Consider the following 20,024-nt stretch of genomic DNA (forward strand, 5'->3'; position numbering starts at 1 on the left):
TCCTGAAGGCCTGGCCCGAAAATTAGGATTATATTATTTGAGTCAGCACACCCTTAGGAAAATCACTTTCAATGCAGAACTAATGTGTCAGAATCAGTGTACTGTGTAACTAGTAAGAGTCGGTGTAGTGCACTTGTGAAATCGCCATGAAAGCCTGAAAACTCACCTCACGACCCGCGACGTCGATAGCCCCAGCAGCCCCTGGGGCATAACACTGTAATGTTCATCTTTGTATGTTATTATCACTCTCTTATTATTGACCCCCACAGAAACTTGTGATCTCTAAGCGGTCAAATATCAGCATATATTGACCGCTTATATTGACCACTTATTATTGACCACTTAGCCCGAGGACTTAGAACTTTTTCCTCAACTTAGAAAAAAATCAGAACTGAAAGAAGAAAAATCTGAAGCCAAGTGCTGGAATTTGAACCCAAACTGTCAGATTCTCAGTCAAAGAACTTGGGGAACATACTACAAGAGACAACTGAAAACTTCGGTTTACACAGAAGTAATGTCCAATGTAAACGGCATATGTACATACTATTATACTATAACAATAGTATTCCTTTCTTCCTATAGCAAAGCAAAAGCAGTTTTAGGTATGCTTTGTCGTGATAAATCTATTATTGCCCTCATAATCGGTCAATATATGAAATATAGACCTCGTAAAAGACCTCGGGGGACCTCGGTCTTTTACTCGTTCTATATTTCATATATTGACCTCTTTAATCGTGCAATAATAGATACTTATTATTATTATTATTATTAATTCAACATCTCCTGGCTCGTCAGAAGACTGCCAATGTATAATTATGAGAAGTCGGTGTGAAAAACCTCACAGCAGTTTGGTTATGTATATTCTACTCCACTTCGATTAGCCTTCACTGATGAGCCATGTATTAGGTAAAAGTGTGTGAAGAAATACAAGTTATTAATACCGTCAATAGAAATGTCCTTGCAGTGGGTATGGTTGTGTGCAGGAGGGTCTAGTCGGCTGAGAGCGCAGTGTAGTGGTTGAGGTGATATAAACATTTTATACATCGGCCGAGAGATATGTCGCACCCTGTAATAATTATATGAAACAGAAAGACATAGCATTCTTATGTCTTTCTGTTTATAACGCATGCGCTTTGTGTGCTGGTGTCTGTGTGCTGGTATCTGTGTGTGTGCATCTGTCTCCGTTATATTTTGCAGTTATTCCTACGGATCCAGCCACTACCATGGGTACGTTCTATTCTTTTTGTTGTCTAACCCTGCACTTGCACTGAATGCACCGAATCATTTTGAAAACACACTATGGACTCTGATGGAGAGCCAAGGATGAATTTATTGAAAAGAAAAAAGGACCAAGGAAATCCGAACGCCCCAATAAAACAGCACTGAACGTTGACTTTGACAATTTAGAAGGACAATAAGCAGAAACAACATGCAGCACAGGATGATTGTTTCGCCGTACAGATAAGGATGGCTAATCAGGTGTGCAAGATTTGACCCGGATGGAGAGCCAAAGATAAATTTCTAGAAAAGAAAAAGGACCAAGCAACCAAGGCCCAAGATATTATTCAGGCGTTCAGTTTTGCATGATTCCTGCTCGCATACCTTTCCCTTTAATTGATCTTGGCATCTTTGCGCCACAACAGTTCCGTGTAAAGTTGCTTTCCGTCCTTGAATCGTGATTTGACCGTGTTGTCCAAAGGTCTTGCCAGTATCATCATCGACGTACGTGTACATCCGCCAACGTCCTTCACAGCTGATATTTTCAGCCCGTGCTTATCTTGGTTGCGCTCACCTTCCCCTCCTTATATTATTTCTATAACTTAGAACCTTCCAAGATGTGCTAGAGCTGATTGCCAGTTAGGTGTAGAACGTCAGTACCGTTGGTCAGTGTCCTGCAAAATAACAGAAATAATTAGACAAGGACGATAGCCCTAGCTTTCTAGATGTTAGAATAAATCAATCTGCGAACAGCACTGTCTCATCCTTACTGAACTCTTCCGCCCAACACAGAGAAATAGGTGTCCAACCTGATAGAGGCTACTAAGGTTGTTGATTACGGGATATGCCTTTGGAAAATCCTTTAAATAATAAAAATTATTCAAATACTCAATATGCGGACAGAACTGCTTCGTCCTTGAGAACTCATCAGCGCGGCACAAAAAAGGCCTAACCTGGCAGCAACTAAAGTGATCAAGCCAAAAAGCAAAGATTAAAAATCCAAGTGAGTCTTACACATGACACGGAAGTATTACAAAAGTGGGACCTACAAAAAAGAAAAAATGTAAGTGTGACAAGTGAGCATGAAAAATGGACCTCGAAAGTGCAGAAAAAAAATCATAAACAAGGGGTGTAGACTCACGAAAATAACCTAAGTGCTACAACATGCTCTTTTTGCTTACAAAGATCAGGCTTTTGCGTCCGAATACGAATAGCTTCCAGGCCCTCCAGCTGCTGTAAATAACGGGCATGACACTTTACGGAGAAATAGGAATCACCATACACACTCACACAATCGGGACGTGATAACAAAATGCAAGTACATAGCTGACTTCTTACGAACTTCACCCTTATCAGCTCAATCACCTTCCCTTCCGCCTGGCTCCCCAACGTCCGTTCAATCGCCATCACCAGCCGCCTCGTCGTCATCGGCTTCGCCGTCATCCGCCGCATCGTCATCCAACGCATCTTCAACGCCAGTCAGTCTCCCTGATACGTCTTCCACGCATCTCTGTTTGTAGCTTATCAGCGCCTCGAAATTGTGTTTCGCTTTGCTCCTGGTTTATGTTTTCCTTCGCTGCTCTCCCTGGGCTTTGACCATTCCTTGAATAAATCTCCATTGAGTAATTCGCAGGAGACCTCCACAGTCTCTGTTCGAACGAAGTGAGTTGCGGTGCCCGGACAACCGGATATTGTGCCAAAGAAATGGGTTCAGTTTTGTGATTGGTGGTACTGTGGCTTTTGACGACTCCACCCCAACTCCAGCCACCAATAGCACTGGTGGTGGTTCCAGTGGCGGCAAGGGCAATGATGGGGAAGGCACTTTCGGTTGGCATAGTGATCCACCCCTCTTCCACTGCACCGTGTTTTCGACATTACCGCCAATCGCAGAATTTGAACTCACTGCTACGTGCCACGTTGATTGTCAACGCTCAACTAACTCACATATGTGACAAATCAAAACTAATTATAATGCAGAATAGAGGTGTTATAAAGCCTACACGACACAACTATCATAATGAGAGGGAGAGGTATACAGGAGTAGGTTGCGCTGGATTACACGTCACAAAGAGTACTGGGCGGAGAAAAATGTAGGTGAAAAGTATACGCCATGCGAAAGCCAACAAATCATCACGGACGTCCAACTTCATTATCTGAAAAATGCTAAGTGCAAGAGGCAAATACTTCACGAACCTCGAACATTGAATATTCATCCAGTGGTAGGTGAAAGGAAGGCTGCTGGGGTGTGGCATAGTTGAGAAGTGTGGGATTCTGAAGCAACGTATCCATCCAGATCTGCAATGCAGGGTTAGCATCTATACGCTTCTTCTCATTCTGATTGACTTTGCAAATTGTGATAGTTGTGTCGTGTAGGGTTCATTCTGCACCTCCATTCATGCCCTTTGTTTTGATTTATCACGTATGTGAGTTAGTTGAATGTTCACACCTTGCGCCAGTATCTTGCCAGTATAGTGTGAACAAAGGAAGACGAATACAATGACTTTCTGACGGCAGAGCTGTTCAATGGTGGATAACCGAAGTGTCTTGCGCAGGAGCTGGGTGGCAACGGGATTATGCAATCACAAGACTGCGCGGAGCAGTGAGGGAGGGGTAGAGGGAGTATGCGGCGAAGCACCCTTACCAAATCCGCCGAGCATGAAGACTCAGCGTATCCCCACGCCGCGCCAGCCGGCTCGCTGCCTTCGGAGAGTATCTACGGGATATGGGAATGCCAGTTCACGTCGTCATCGATGGGAACACCAAGGTAACTTGCTGAGGCCACCGTAGCAAATATTATCCCTATTACAGCGGGCGAGACAAAGCGGCGGTGGCTGCGCTCGTGGCTTTACGAACATGATTCGGATTTTTCTCTTGTCAAGGAGGACACCGAGTTCCTCCGGCGATTTATCGAGCTTTGTGATGCTTTACAAGAGCCTCTGAAAAAGGAACAATGGCTCTGAGGGTGGAAAGTCAATGACGATATCGTCAGCAAACTCCTGATGGATAATGGCGGGAAGAACTTCATTTATAGCGTGAGTGTACAAAACACACAGAAGCGGACCGATGACAATTGCTTGTGGCACACCTCTGTTGCTGGACGCTTCTTGAGATAGCCTTCTGCCTACTTTTATCCGTTGGCGACTGCCCTACAAGTAGCTGATGAAACAGTCTAAGATCATACCATAAAAAACCCAGTGAATGCAGTTCTGTGATGAGGCGTCGAGGTTGGACTCGGTCAAAATATCAATCATGACAATGACAGTAGTTCTCCTCTGGAACATTGCGTCCTTCCATCGGTCCAGTGCTCGCACAAAGCAATTGTGACAGAAACGAAGTTCACTGCGGAGAAAGTGCTTCCCTCTGACATTAGCTTCCCCGGATACAGCTCACCACTTCGGTTGGACAGAATGGCACATGGGGGAGGGGTAGCCATCTGGGTGAACTCGTCACTCCCCTCCATGCTCATCCCTGAACTCATGTCCCCCGCACATGAGATCATCTGGGTTTCTCTCCAGCTGGCCCCAGGTCTCCGCACCGTCTTGGGAGCAGTGTATCGGCCGGGGTCCTGTGCCCCTGGCGATCTTACCTTAATCGATCATCTCGACAACATCCTCCCAGAAGCTAGACACCAGGGCTCCCACATCATCCTAGCTGGCTATTTTAACGTGCACAACCGGGCTTGGCTGAACAGCTCGAAAACTACGCATGCAGGCGAGGCTCTCGAAGATACCTGCGCTGCCCATCTTCTTGTCCAGCATGTCACAGTACCGACTCGTGGAGACAACCCGCTAGATCTCATAATGTCAACGTTCACGTCCCCAGTAACTACACGTGTAATTCCGCCCCTCGGTCGATCTGACCATGCAGTTGTACTGTCAGACTTTTCTTCCGTGCTCCCTAGACGTGAACCCCCTGTTAAGCGAACAGTATTTCGCTACAACAGGGTAGACTGGGATCGCCTCAGGGCGCACCTTCGCAACGTGGAATGGGGTGATATCATCACGGAGGACCCAGAAACTTCCTGTGAGCAGGTTACCGCTTCGATTACTGCAGCTGTTGCACAGTTTGTCCCATCCAAAGTCCTGGAAACGAGGCCTTCCGATCCGGTATGGTAGACGCCTGAATGCACCCAGACCGAGAGGGAGAAGGAGAAGCGCTGGCGCGACTGGAGAAAACACCCTTATGACCCAGCACTTCAGCAGGCATTCACCGATTCCGTGACTGTAGCGATCGCCACCCAGTTCCGATCACGACGTGCAAAGGAGGACAGCCTCCGTCGCAGCCTCTCAACTGGGTCCCTCAGAGACAAACAGTGGTGGACGAAGTTGAAGAACGCTGCTGGCAACCGCACACAGCCCGAAATTCCCCTAGTTGTCGACTCTGACGGCCGCGAGTGGGCAACGAGCTCAGAGAAAGCAGAGGCATTCGCTCGCTTCTTCTCGAAGAAATGTAGCGTTGCCGGTCCGGACCTTGTGGAGGCTGACCTACCGGACCCTGCTCCCTCAGAGGCTCCACCTCTTCGATCCATCCGCTTCCGCCCACAGGCTGTCCGCCGCCTCCTGGCAAGGCTCGACGTCTCCAAGGCTACCGGGCCTGACGGTATTTCTGCTCGCGTCCTTAAGGAATGTGCTCATGAGCTCGCAGAGCCACTGTCCAAGTTATTTGCTTTATGCTTCCGGTCTGGAGTGCAACCTAGGATGTGGAAGACGGCCAACGTGGTTCCGATCCACAAGCGATCTTCCCGCTCAACCCTTAAGAACTACAGGCCCGTATCCTTACTGTGCATAATCTCGAAAGTAATGGAAACTCTTGTAAACAGACACATCGTATACTATTTTGAAGACCATCATCTGCTCACGTCGCACCAGTTCGGATTTCGCAGAGGCCTCGGAACATCGGACGCTTTGCAAGCTCTCCAAACTGCCTGGGCAAGCGCTGTGGGCTGTGGAGGGGCGGCTCGTATCCTTGCTGTGGACATCGCAGGAGCGTTTGATCGTGTCTCGCATGTCGGCCTCCTCCACAAGGTACGTAGCCTAGGCATAGATGGTCCGCTTCAGAGATGGCTGGCGTCATACCTGGACACCCGTTCCCTACAGTGCCTCGTTGGAGGGCGGACGTCATCTAGGTATACGACCTCCGCTGGAGTCCCCCAGGGAAGCATCCTTGGACCAACGCTTTTCCTGGCCTACGTCAACGACGCGCTAGATGTTCTCGCTGACGGCGCCAGCTTGGAAGCCTATGCTGATGATACAACTTTGTACAGCTTAGTCACCTCCCAGCAGACCCCAACAGTGGCCGCGCAGTCACTGCAGGTGCCCGTTGACCGACTGCACGAGTGGGGTCGTACATGGAAAGTGATGTTTGAACCGACCAAATCCCAGGCCATGACAGCCACCCTCAGACGTACCGGCTTAGATCTCCCCCCCACTCCTGTTTGATGGCACACTGGTGCCCGAGACAACCACCATCACCCTCCTTGGTGTGAAGGTGGACGCCAAGTTGACCTTCAGCGATCACCTACGCTCCGTAGCCACCCGTGCACGCCAACGGCTTGGGGTCCTAAACAGAGCCGCCCACATACTCACCCCCGCCGGCCGGACGACCGTATACAAGGCGTTCGTACGACCAGTCATGGAGTATGCGCCTCTTGTATGGATGGGAGCTGCGCAGAGTCACCTCCAGCGTCTGAACAATGTTCAGCGCCGCGCGCTTCATGCTATCGGCCCTGGGGCACACCTACCCAGCCTGGCCATCCGCCGCACTGTTGCCTCGCTTGCCTGCCTGTACAAGCTGCACTACTTGCCTGGTCCTCCGCAGCTGCTCTCTGTGTTGCCACCGCGCCACATCATCTCTACCAACCCCAGAACTCGCAGCGAGCACGGTGCTGTCAGTGGCCATGACCACCAGCTCCAACACCAGCTGCCTGCATCTGCCCCGCTGGCACTGAAGCGCTCGTTCCCACACTGCAGCATCAGCGATTGGAACTCCCTCCCTGCCGCTCTCCTATCCCAGCCTCCCACAGCAAGAGAATGCAATCATTCAAAACGAATGTTTACCGCCATCTTCGCAGCACAAACTGGCTCTGGGCAGTCGATTCCCTATGAATAGTATGACGCTAAGACAGTTTCTCCCCCACAATCGCTCGTGTTAAGCCTTGGGTTTTGCATCTTTCTCACCTGTACAGCTCTATCTTCTTCTTTTTTCATTGTTTTTGGTGCGTGTTTTTGGCCGTGACGCCGAGACCTCAGGTCGGCAGAGTCATCAATGCCCCACCATCACTGCTGCGTCTCGGTGCAGCCCCTGCTCATTAGTTGTCACGTTTGTCCTAGTCTCCGTACCATTGTCTTTCCTTATTCTTTTCGAGCTGGTTATGTGAACGTAGTAAAAAAAACAAAACAAAAAACAAGGGCATCCTCCGTCCAGTGACCTGAGCTGTATGCAAATTGCGTGGTAGGGAGCTTTTGTCGTTGAGGTATTTGTCCAGTTGGTCCTTGACAAATTTCTCTTAAGCCTAGTGCTCATTCGATGCAACGCTGATGTTACAGGACGTTGGGGGCTGTCGGGACGGCTGGGGTGAGCGGCAAAATCTTGTACGATTCGTACGACGCGTGCTGCAGTCTGTTCAACAGCCAACGGTACGGGTCATAAGGCATGGTCCACGAAGGGGTGATTTTCGGACCAGATTTCTAATTTTTCAGGACTTCTTTTCAATTTTACTCCTTGAATGAAGCGGAATCGAGTTCTCAATACCAATTTTTCATGAAAACAAAAAAGTAGCCCTGAAAGTCGTGCCATTCAAATAATAACCCCAGGAAATGATAAACAGTTCTGTCTGTCACGCTCTTAAACTATCCTTAAATAGTAAATACCATAAGTTACATTAGATCTAATCTTGCTGAAATTCAAATGAAGTTCTATTAGCAATTCTGCGAGTTATCAGGGGAAGCGCCGTGTTCAAAATGCTAAAAACGTCCAAATGCGAATCGGGAGTAGTTGGCGCGCGACGCAGTCTCGTGTTCATACTCAGAAAGAAGGGGTTTTGTACGCTTGCGTCCCCGTGTACGCCCGTCTACAGTAAGAAGAGTTGAAATTATCGAACTTTTCCCGTCGCTTCCCGATTCACAAAGTAGTAAGATTTCGTTCCCGTTCATGGTGTTCACATTGGACGCTATCAGATCGTCCTGTTGCTTCCCGTCGATCCTTTTGTGGCGTCCAGTCCCCCCCCCCCCCCCCCCCGTTGAATGTGAACTACAGTTCATTCATAAAAAGATGGGCCCTGGCTCTGGTGAGCTCCCATACTTGAGGATATTTCTTGATTTCATCGTATACAGGGCAGTGCTTCGAAATTTTAAATTTGAAAAAGGGTCCAAAAAGGGTACCTGAACTGCACGATGAACTGTTGCAGGCGGGGTCAAACAGCCTGGATTTTGTTATGGCTTTCCCCAATTCAGTGCTTTTGGGACAAAACCTGGCCGAACTCCTATTCTTGTTATGGCTTGGTTTTTGGACAAAACAACTTCAGAAACATAATTTGAAGAGGATTACATAGAGGATTGCAGAAAAATCCTAAAAAAACTCAAAGTTTGACCCATTTATGGCCGAAAGCTAGAAGTACATCTTTTTCTTAAACCCTTTAACCGTCAGACAATACATTTGTCGGTCGAATTCGACCCATCATTTGAAATACTCGCACTGGAATGATTTTTTACCCACGATAGAAAATTTACTATCGATTCGGTCGCGAATTGTCCAGGCTTTCTGTTGCAGAAATCCGCGTTGAGCTACGATGTAGTGGAGCAGAGTTATCAAGCGCTGAGTACTGCATGCTTGTCACTTCCGCTGCGCTGGGCGCGCGGTTGACTTCGTAACGGGATTTCCCATTTCTTCACGCGCTCTGTGACTGTTGCTCGCGACCAACGTATTCCTCACGAAATGCTCTCAAAAAAATTGGAACACTCTTCGATGAAGGAGACGGCCATGGCGGAGTTTTGAACTTGTCATTTGCATGCCTTGCGTTGAGACGACGTCGCTGCGTTTCAGCGCTGGTTGTGTGACTGCTGAGGCGAAGAATGTGGTATAATCGTGCTGGTCTCGTCCAGAGCGTTCCAACGAGCCCAGGATTATAACAATCGAGTGAGTACAACTAAAGTTATGACCTCGCAAAGTTGAAATTTCGTTCGGCGTTTCAATGGGTGAAATTTATATGACGGTTAAAGTTAATGGACTGTAGGCGAGACACGAACGGAATGAGAGGTATCGGACTATAAGTACTGGCGACGGTCGGTGTCCCCACTTTGAAAAGGGGAGAAACATAACAGTGCTTGAATGCAGCTGGCATATTCCCTGATCTCAAGAACTCGTTAAATAAGTCACTCAAGGAAAGGGCAAGCGTGGAACAGGTCATTTAAAGGACTAATCCCGGTACACCGTCACTCTCTCGTAGCTTTGTTTGCGTCAAACTGGGCGAGCAGCTTCGTCACTTGGGTTGGGGAAAATGGTTTCAAGCAAAAAAGACTGGACTCGGCGTGTCGCCCGTGGTGAGGTGAGAGGACATGTGGACGCCGAACGTCAGTCACGACTTCGCCTGACGTATTGCTGAGGTGGTGAAGCGATGCCTGTGGTTCTTGATACGACTTTGACTGGCCAATAACTTTGTCGATGGTTCAGAGGGCAAATTCATGGACATGCATACTGAAGGACTTAGGAACAGCTTTAAAACCAATGGTGGACCTGTTAGTCTCTCTGGCTGTGTTGTGGACGGTGATTATTTCTCTGAATATCTAATGTTTATGCCATTGTCGTGTGTTACTGTACATGGTCGTTTTTTATTTTTCAGTCAGTTCAACACCACAATCAACACCTGGATCAACACCTGCATCAACACCTGGATCAACACCTGCATCAACACCTGGATCTACACCTGGATCAACACCTGGATCAACACCTGGATCAACACCTGAATCAACACCTGGATCTACACCTGGATCAACAACTGGATCAACACGTGAATGCTGCACGACAACTAGCGGTATGTACAATCTCAAATGAATTGAGGATAGCATGTTGTAGAAGTAGTACTCGATTGTTTTAAAACATCGTCGAGGAGACACAAAACCCGTAGTATTGAAATGAAAACAAGTTTTGAAAATCAACTACTAGTATTCGATGCTTTGAGGAAAAGACACAAATGGGAAAAGTCTGAAGAAAACATTGACTGTAACCAAACTCGCCACCAGGACTCGAACCAGGGATCTTCGCTTGAGGCCAGCGATTCTCTAACCACAGAGCTAAGGTGTAGCAATCATCCCATCAGAGACGGTTGAACACTTTCTTCTGACTTCGTAACTCACACTTCCTGTTCATCCACACATGCCGGTGGGATGAAGCCCTCACTTTAACTTGGGGCTCCCCCACCCCCGTCTTAGGTTGTACGTGAAGTGTGGGGACGTGTCTCCGCAACAACCACCACAACTGGATCTCGCTGGAAGTAACGGCACCTATATGTAAGTGGGTCTAAGCACCTTTATAGCAAGTACACATTCTGCGACATGCGCCAGAGTCCAAACTAGACGGCCAGCCGATCCGCGGCCCGCCAGGACTGTTTACTTTATCAAGTCCTGCAAGCAACACATCCAGACTTGGCACAGCAGGCGCAGCGTGTGTCTGACGCAGAATATCACCAACCACTTAATCAGTGCCGCTCACTGGCGAATCAGACTGCTCCTGCCCGCAATAGCTATGCAACGGTGTGACTGCGAGTGCTGCGTCACAGCTGTTATGCGCCCGCTTACTGTTCGACTACGGACTGTTAGCGCAATACATCTATAAAATTAATAACATTTTTTGTTCCAAGAACAATGCCAAATTTAACAACACCATTCTTCTGTGCATGCTGAACGGTTACACTGGTAGCAGAGGATGGTTCAACCTCCGCAGCTCCAACCACCTGACGCGTCATGAATCACCAGAAGTGAAGAGCCTCAAGCTGGGTAACAAGGACCAGCAACGGAGGTGACCCAAGCCGGGCAGGAGAAGAGCAACGTAACGATGCGACGTACATGGAATGAAACGTGAGGAAATAGCTAATGACGTTGTACGCTCGGACAGCCTACAGGACGAGAGCTCTGTGAATACTGTATGTGACACCTAGGCTGAGGCGGAGTATGCTGCACAGTGACGTAATATGTTGGTTGCAAATTTGGAGCATAATTTGGCAGGTTTACACATTTTGCTGCAGTTAGAGTTTTCTGATATATTCTCAGATACATGTACTTCAAGTACGTTTAAGTAGCCATGCTATGGGAGATGGGGATGGTGTAACAATGTGAGTGTGATCGCTGTAACACAGTTATTATGCTCACAGCCTGCGCGCAATTCATCTACAAAAAACTTTTTTTGTTCTGAGAAAAATGTCAAATCTGACACTGTCATTCTGTGCGTGCTCAACGGTTCCAAGCTGAGCATATGAACGGCTTATGTAACTCTGCTCTCAGACATATGTTTACAAAACTGGCGTGGTCGACCCTCATCAAAGCGAACCCTATGACCAGTTCTGCCCTTTAAGCCGCGCTGGATCGTGTCGCTCTCGTCGAGGAGCTCGTTAAAATGTCCATCTTTCCATAACCCAAGGGAGCACTCCAAGTGTTTGCCGCAATTCTTGGCTGCAGGGGAACGCCCTACGCGTTGTAGTGATAAAGAGGGCAGTATGGAGAACCTATACCAGGAATCACAACCAATTGAATTTTCGTAGTTCCGTAGAGAGCACCCGAACAAAAGTCTCATTGGGCGCAGATCATGAAGATTTTGTCGCCATCGAATGACCTTATTATAGGCATGGATGGCAGTATCGCATGGTAAGGTTGGAGGATGTACCTTCCTTTGATGGCATTGAGACAGGTGCATTATCCGACCCTTCAGCAGGGCATTAACTATGCCCTAAGTCTACACACAGAGGCAGCCGGGAACATTCAACATCAGGCAGAGCGCATCCACTGCCATTTTTGGTGTGGTTGTCAGATATTGGTGAACATCCCGAGGAACCGATCGTAATAATATTATGTTGCTTATTGGCCTTGGGCTATCGTGGAAATATAGAGTACTATATTAATTTAATAAGGTGGCGGAAGGCGTGTATGCATCACCATTTTGCTAGGTGTGTTCTCTACAATTCGAGCGCAAAACATGAACGCAGCATGTTCAGATCTTCCATCCAGTTCCCATGACATGTTTTTCACTTCGAAAGATATACTTTGTAATGCACAAACAAGGCCGGTCCTGGAAGCTCGAGGTAGAGTGCTCAATGTACGAATGTACAGAGCAGTATACACACACAACAGAGGCGAAAGGCTGTGTTAGCTGTAACTTAAAGTTTCACGCATCGAGCGATCATCAGACAGCAGCATTCACTATCGAATTCTCTACGAGCAGGCCTAGATATTTGATGCTAGTGTGGAAGTTAGTGCATATGTGCGAAGTGAAGACGTGGCATTGGGACAATGGTATTGAGTTGTTTTGTGAGAGTTAACGGATAAAGGTGAGAATAGAGGCGATAACAGGGCAGTGTTACCGAGTCATTAAAGGCGATAGCGACGGTAGCGCAAGACCACAGCAAGAGTGAAGAGGGAGAGAGAAAGCACCATGGCGCCAAACCTGGTGCAGGTTGCGCCATGTCGAAAAACTCACGTAACTGACGGTGAGAATCTGGACAAGTAATACTTGTTCTCGTGTCTGCATTTCGACACCAACTCCGACCTTTTATTGATGTTGACCGTTTTGTCTGCTTCCAGGATCTCCAGTTTCTCAGCAAGGCATAGGGGACACCGCTTGGTCGCGTTCGAGTAGGCCTGGGCCTTGGTGACGACGGCCCATTTCACAGAGTGCGGAGTGTTCTTCCGCTTGAGCTTCCATATGCACTTGGACAGCTCCGTGCTTTTTTCCATCCTCTCATGCCTCGTCGTGCTCATGTGGTTGTTGTATCTCTGTTTAAAGGGTGGTTCCGTTAGGCCGAGGTACTCGTGCCGCTGCTCTCTTCCGGTGTGCTGGACTGTTGCCTTGTACACGATGCATCGTACTTGGCAGTCGCCGTCCATTGGGCAGGTGCTTTTGTCTCGGCAGTTGCATCGTTTGTCGGGGACGTTCTTGTCCTGTGTTTGTCTCTTCCTTTGAACATGGTTGTTGTGGGATTTGACTATTGCGGACATATTCGGCATACATGAATAGCTAACTTTGACGTTGTTGCGGTTAAATATCTGACGCAATCGGCAGCCGTGAGGAAAGTGTGTGTCGAGGAGTCGGAGGAATTTGTGTGCGATGTCTGTGGCCACGTTCTTGCTAAAGGGTGGGTTGTACCAAGTGATGTTGCGCCGCCTATTTCTCTTTCTTCGTCCTGTCTCCTCCTTCCTCTCTTCCATGTACTCGACTCGTTCCACGTATCCACTCTCTCTGAGGGCATCGTTGTACGCTGGTGCCGATTCCTCAAATATGTGTCGGTCACTTGATATGTCTGTTAGTCGTCTGCTGATTGTCTTTGGCAATTGTTGGATGATGGCCGGTGGGTGATTGGAAAGTTGGTGGACATAGACGGGCTTGTTGTTCGGCTTCCGGTATGGTTGGTATTTCCCTGTTGACAAATCCAGTGTCACATCCAGGAAATCTACCGTCTTCATGCCAGCGCTGATGGTCAGTTTCAAACCGAGATTCGTGAAAATCTGGCATATGGTTTTTCTGGCGTGGTCTGCTGTACTGCCCGTCGCATCTCTGATCACCGCTAGTCCATCATCGCGGTACAATCCGATGTCTGCGCTGTCGAACTCCTCCGATAGCTTTGACAGAGCATATGTGCCGACCAGTTCGCAGACTTCTGCACCGTCGAAGCAGCCCATGGTCACGTCGAAAAGTCCTCTCCCGTCTTTCTTCATCCACTCCCGATCACTGTTGAAAAGCAGGGACTTCCGCGAGTGCATGACGATTTCCTTATCCTGCTGCGTAATGTCCGTGTACTGTGTGGCGAAAGTGAGCGCTTGTCCGAGTAGGTCCTCGGATATGGATGGGTAAAATTCTGCAATATCAAAACAGATAAACGAGCATGTGGATTTGTTTTCTAATCTTCGGAACCACTCGATCACTGCTGTTGTATTTTTCCACGAATTGATGTTGAGTTCTGATCGTACTGTCTGGACAATTCTCTCCATGATGCTTTTACTGACTCGGCCAATGTCGCTTTTTGCAGGGTTGATCAGCCGGCATGGAGTGCTTTGCTGAAAGTTTTCTTTGTGGTCTTTTAATGTGATGTAAGCATCTTTCCTCGCCATTGTTTCGGACCGGTGAGCTATGTTGAGATCCTCTGCGATCTGCTTGGCTTCGGCATTGACGTCGTCGTAGATGTGGTCAGGTGCATGCCGATAGTGCTTGGTCACGTTATCTGTCAGTAGCTTACTGTAAAGATCTGTGTCCACCGAGTACAGATTCCTTGTTTTATCCGCCGCGACTAGCATGTCATCGGATCTCCGGATCCTTGACAGGTCCTCTCTCATCCTTTCTTGCAGCGAGTCGTTAACGCGGCGGAACTTGACGTTTTCTACCATACTCCATAGGTCCTTCTCGAACTCGATCATGTCGTCTATCTGCGGCGGGCAGTTTCTGGTCTTGAATCCATAGGTTTCCTCCTGGCAACTGTCCTGTTCATCTTTGCCCTTGATAAAGAAAAACGCCCTCCATCTCATTCGCTTGATGAGCTTTTCAGTCATCTCTACCAGTTTCAGCTTGTAGGTCCGCTCAGTAGGCAGAGGGATGTTCTTCATCGAGTAGTCAATGCTGAACAACCTTGGTCGATCCATTCTCCGTTAGGGCACGAGCAACCAAGAAGAGTGCTCAACCCAAAGGGGAGCTAGGCACAAACAAGGCCGGTCCTGGAAGCTCGAGGTAGAGTGCTCAATGTACGAATGTACAGAGCAGTATACACACATAACAGAGGCGAAAGGCTGTGTTAGCTGTAACTTAAAGTTTCACGCATCGAGCGATCATCAGACAGCAGCATTCACTATCGAATTCTCTACGAGCAGGCCTAGATATTTGATGCTAGTGTGGAAGTTAGTGCATATGTGCGAAGTGAAGACGTGGCATTGGGACAATGGTATTGAGTTGTTTTGTGAGAGTTAACGGATAAAGGTGAGAATAGAGGCGATAACAGGGCAGTGTTACCGAGTCATTAAAGGCGATAGCGACGGTAGCGCAAGACCACAGCAAGAGTGAAGAGGGAGAGAGAAAGCACCATGGCGCCAAACCTGGTGCAGGTTGCGCCATGTCAAAAAACTCACGTAACTGATGGTGAGAATCTGGACAAGTAATACTTGTTCTCGTGTCTGCATTTCGACACCAACTCCGACCTTTTATTGATGTTGACCGTTTTGTCTGCTTCCAGGATCTCCAGTTTCTCAGCAAGTAATGCAAAACCATAGATCATAGAACTGTGTCCAGGCAAACAACCATTTAGGATAGAATGCACGTACAGTATCTGTAGATGTTGGAACGTAAAATGTGCTGTGTTCTCTCACCTACAGCGGAAAATCAAACCCAGATGTTATACACACTTGGCACTGTGATCGGCGGTGTTGTTGGCGGAATGTTATTTGGGATGATAGCAATGATGATGGTGGCCATAATAGTCCATCGTAAGATACTAAGCAAACCGGTCAAGACCGAAGATCCAGGTCAGACACAAAATACAGCATATGAAGACGCTGACATTGCGGAGAGTTCCCTCACTAAAAGTGATGCTTATGGTGTTGTAGAATCCTCCCCGCAACCACAGTATGAATTGGTTTGCCCACAGTAACTCACTGATTCCGCGCATTTTCAACATTTTCTGTAGTTGGGTGTGCTTCTCTGTGTTCTGTGCCTATTGTTTTGCCTCAGCACAATTCATCTCAGTATACATTCTTGAATTTCTACCCAGTCGCACCGATTTTCTCAATCGGTTTTTTTTGCAATTCCTCAGTTTGGTATTTAGTTTTTGATAGTTTTATTCCAAGCAAAACATGGCTGGGGTAGCGAATGAGCACTTTGCGTGGCGATTGCAGGGGTGTTAGTAACCACAACGTATTCTCCAACGCCTCCTTTATTCTCATTCAATCTTTGTATTATGTTGCTCTGGGGGCGTGCTCCCAAAGCAGTCAGCGATCGACTTTCAACCGTGGCTTTTTTCCTTGCTGCTCAAACGCTAATCTATCTATTCTAATGTATGCCTTCAACTCATGTTGTTCTCAGCGCAGCACACAACTCATTCATAGCTAGGCTCAGCACACTCCCATGACTACCCCCAAACTAAATTTGCAATTAATCGCGTTAGCACCTTTCCAGGGTTATTAGTAGTACTTATAATGTAGATTGTTCTCCATCAAGTAACTTGTAATGTTGTTTCTTCTTTTCCAATATTCTGAGATCTACTTCATATGCATACACACACTTTACCTCGTCCTTTCCTCTCAATTTTTATCCCGCCATTATTTCTCACGTTTCTCGTGTACAACTGGTTCATAATTCTATCCTTTTTCCAGATGTGTTTTTCCAAATACACGTAAAAAAGAATATGATTGTTGCATAGGGCTTTTGGGATTGCAATAAACAGAACAACCTCAAGCGCAATCTCATGAATGTTTTATTGAGATGTCCTGAACATAGTCTTGAGAAAGTGATGATGGACAAAGAAATAAAACGAATGTGATGGGAATGTAATGTCAATAACCATAATGGGAACATACAAATAATCTACGAGGAGAACATAATTATTTTTTAATATAGTTATGAATACGATGATGGCCGTAGATATCACGCAACTACGTTACTTGTTCGACATGTATGTGTATTTTCATAACTATAATAATGAAACCCAGAATGGTTTTTCTCGTTCCTATCATCAGTGGGGAAAAATAAGTAACAAAAGGATATAAAACAATGAAATGGAAGTTTAGTCGTGAAACTTGGTTTTACTGCACTTGTATCACGATGTTATGTGGTTATTCTATCACCTTTCTTGTGGCCAGGCACAAGGGGTACATCACGGCTGTCCGCGGCTGACCAGATTACAATATGGCGTCGTTCCACCGGGTTTTAGAGAAGTTTTGGAAACTCGATGCGAATCGGTAAATTCTTGTGAATAGTGACAAAACCAAGTTGGTTTTCAGTATGATTCGACACAAAAAACGCAAACAGTTGAAGATCGTTTGAAAATTTGAAAGAGGAGCATGATCTGGTGCTCCAAATGTTTTTCTTTGGAGCGTTGGAAATACAAAACACGAAGACAGACATTGCTGTCACCACGCTGTCTTCTTACCTGTTTACGAGGAGACCGGACCTTGGTCCTCGGCTTTCCTCTTCTGTGGACGAGGAGCCAGCGTACTGGCTTCTTTGGTGGTTGTTAGCAGATGCTGCTCGGCGACAACTTTCAGCCTGGCGAGGTCTCCTGGTATGTTTTTATAGATGGCATTGAGGGTGTTGAGACTGGCGTGCAAGCTCTCTGCCCCTTGCTCCGCGAGCAGGCCCAGACCAACGCCAAGTTTCCTGATGAGCGGCACCGTATGATTCTCTAACAGGTGAAGTTTCGGCGTGATGTTTCCAAGTCGCCGTGCCACAACGTGTCTTCTGCACATACTCAAGAAGCGCCGAACTTCAGACTCCAGCTTATCCATCTCGTCTGCTGAAACTGCCTGGCTGTGACTGAAGGTAGCTCGACAAGAAGCGTAGCTGTTCATCAGATTCTCGTGTAAAGATGCTATTGTTTGGGCCTCCTCCGCCAGGACTGGACACCTGGACGTGATGACTGGTACGTGAGCATGGCTGATGGCAGCGACCACGGTGGGCTTCAAGGCTTGGTGGACGTGATTGCCGATGAAAGCACCACCGTGGTACACTTGACGTTCAATCTTGTGGTGTTGGAGAACAGGCTCCGCAGAGGCTACGCATGGGCCACTGAAGTCCTTACTGCGGCATAGCTTGGCAATTTCGTCCTTCAAGGCGTCGACAGTCGAAGTGTGTTGCTGGGTCTTCGTAACTGCTGCCTGACATGTTTGCTGTAGAGTAGTCACCAATTCCAGTAACGCCTGTTCCGCTTGGTTCTGGATGTGGAGAGCTACAAATTGCATCTGTTGTTGGACCATTTGCTGTTCGTTGACGGCTTGGTCAAGTTGCAACTGTGCGCAGCGGAGTTTCTCGTGGAGGGAACACAACTTGGTGAATGTACCAGCATCGTTGGTGTCAGCATTGCATTTCGAAGCAAGCTTCGAATCCAGTTCCTGCAGGTCCTTCACAAGGGCTTCAAACATCCATGTGTAGATGCCCAAGTCGAGATGCAGCACCGGGATGATTGCATTTTCGACGCGCACTGGCAATATGCACGGACGAATGACATTGTTATAGTGCTTTGCCTGTGATATCTGCGAGCCAGCTTCAGAAAATCTGCCGTAATCATCAGCCAATGTAGTCAGTGTGCGTGCCTGTCTATGCGCATCTGTTCTTTCATCACTTGGATTGGCCATCTCCTTCTTCGGACACAAACAGTGCAAGCATGGACGCAGTCCGCCAGAACCTGACAGCCCGTAGTTCATAGTCTGAAATTCGTAGTCGCCGAACATGTACACTCTCAGCTGCCTGCCGTTCCATACCGTGCTTTGCAAATGCTCCATCTGTAGAGCATACTGTCCAAGAGCAGTCTTCAAATTGGCCGGAGTGTCTTTCTCCTCGAATATGCACAGTGGAATGGTGTTGTGCGTTGCGTTCGGTGCTAGTACGTTGGCGATCTGCAAACTTAACTTAAAGTTGCCTCCTCCGTGATCACCGCCAATCTTGAGCCATACTTCGGACTGTGGAATCGTGCCTGAATGCCATGTCAAGCTGTCACTCTCATTGAGGATGTCGAGGAAGTGCATGACAACAGCGACAAGGTCCGGAAAAAATACAGTGGCAGCCATGGAGACATCGCCATTCCGCTTCGACATCGGCAGCTCTGTAGCGGTGTAGCTGGGCAGCGTCTTCGCGATGAACTCTCGTATAGAACGCTCAGACTCCAACTTTACTCCGAAGACCTTGAGCCACTGCCGCAGCTTCCTCAATTGGCTCCATGGCAGTCGGAGGTCTGCCTTGATGGCCAGCGCGGTGCCAGGCGAAGGTGAACTACACTTCAAGCCAGCTTCCTGCAAGAGCTCCTCCTGTGCAGCTGATGAGAGCCGCTTCAGCCCAGCAATCATTTGCACTCGAGCTCCATCCGATCCACCACAAACGGACTCAGCAATTCGGGTCAGCTCAGCAGCGCGGCGTTTGAGTGTTGAGGCATACGCATCGGTTGACGGTACACTGCACTCTGGTGTTAGCTTGTAAACTTGCGGTTTGCCCCTGCCTCCCTCGCCAGTTTTCACCTCCAGCCTGCCACCCTCTGCCCTAGCCCTGGCCAGACGTGCAGTGAGGTTGGTTGCCACATTGCCCTTCAACTTCGACGGAGAAGCACTTAGAACCTCAGCCACTGTTGACGATGGGCGCACTGAGCGGATAGGTGTCGTGCTCGGCGGCGGGCTACGTGCTGTGCTACATGATGGCGTCTCTGCGGGATTGAACGGGCACATGTTGCAATGACGTTGCAAGTCATGCAGCGGCACGACTTCAGGACATCCACGTAGCGATGGCTCGTGGAGGTCGCAGTGTATGGACTGGCTGCTGACAACCCTGGCTAGACTAATGCTGGGCGTGCGCATCGATGATGCAGCCATGTCAGCGCTGCAAGACTTGCATGTGTTATTCGTGCTGAGCCATTCGCTTAT

At 48.0% G+C, this 20,024-nt stretch overlaps 1 protein-coding gene across 1 annotated transcript; it reads right to left on the reverse strand.

Moving 5' to 3' along the window:
• Nucleotides 1-17,552: 17,552 nt before the first annotated feature.
• LOC135812969 (uncharacterized) lies at nt 17,553-19,973 on the reverse strand. Its single transcript, XM_065326188.1, has one exon. It carries the CDS (start codon nt 19,971-19,973, stop codon nt 17,553-17,555), a length of 2,421 nt encoding a protein of 806 aa, XP_065182260.1.
• Nucleotides 19,974-20,024: the final 51 nt, after the last annotated feature.

This window comes from Sycon ciliatum, chromosome 3, assembly GCF_964019385.1.
Source record: "Sycon ciliatum chromosome 3, ocSycCili1.1, whole genome shotgun sequence".
NCBI classification, from domain to species: domain Eukaryota; kingdom Metazoa; phylum Porifera; class Calcarea; order Leucosolenida; family Sycettidae; genus Sycon; species Sycon ciliatum.

What these genes read in the sequence shown, in the direction of transcription:
- LOC135812969 (XM_065326188.1), bottom strand. Translation starts at nt 19,973, where the DNA reads ATGGCTGCATCATCGATGCGCACGCCCAGCATTAGTCTAGCCAGGGTT.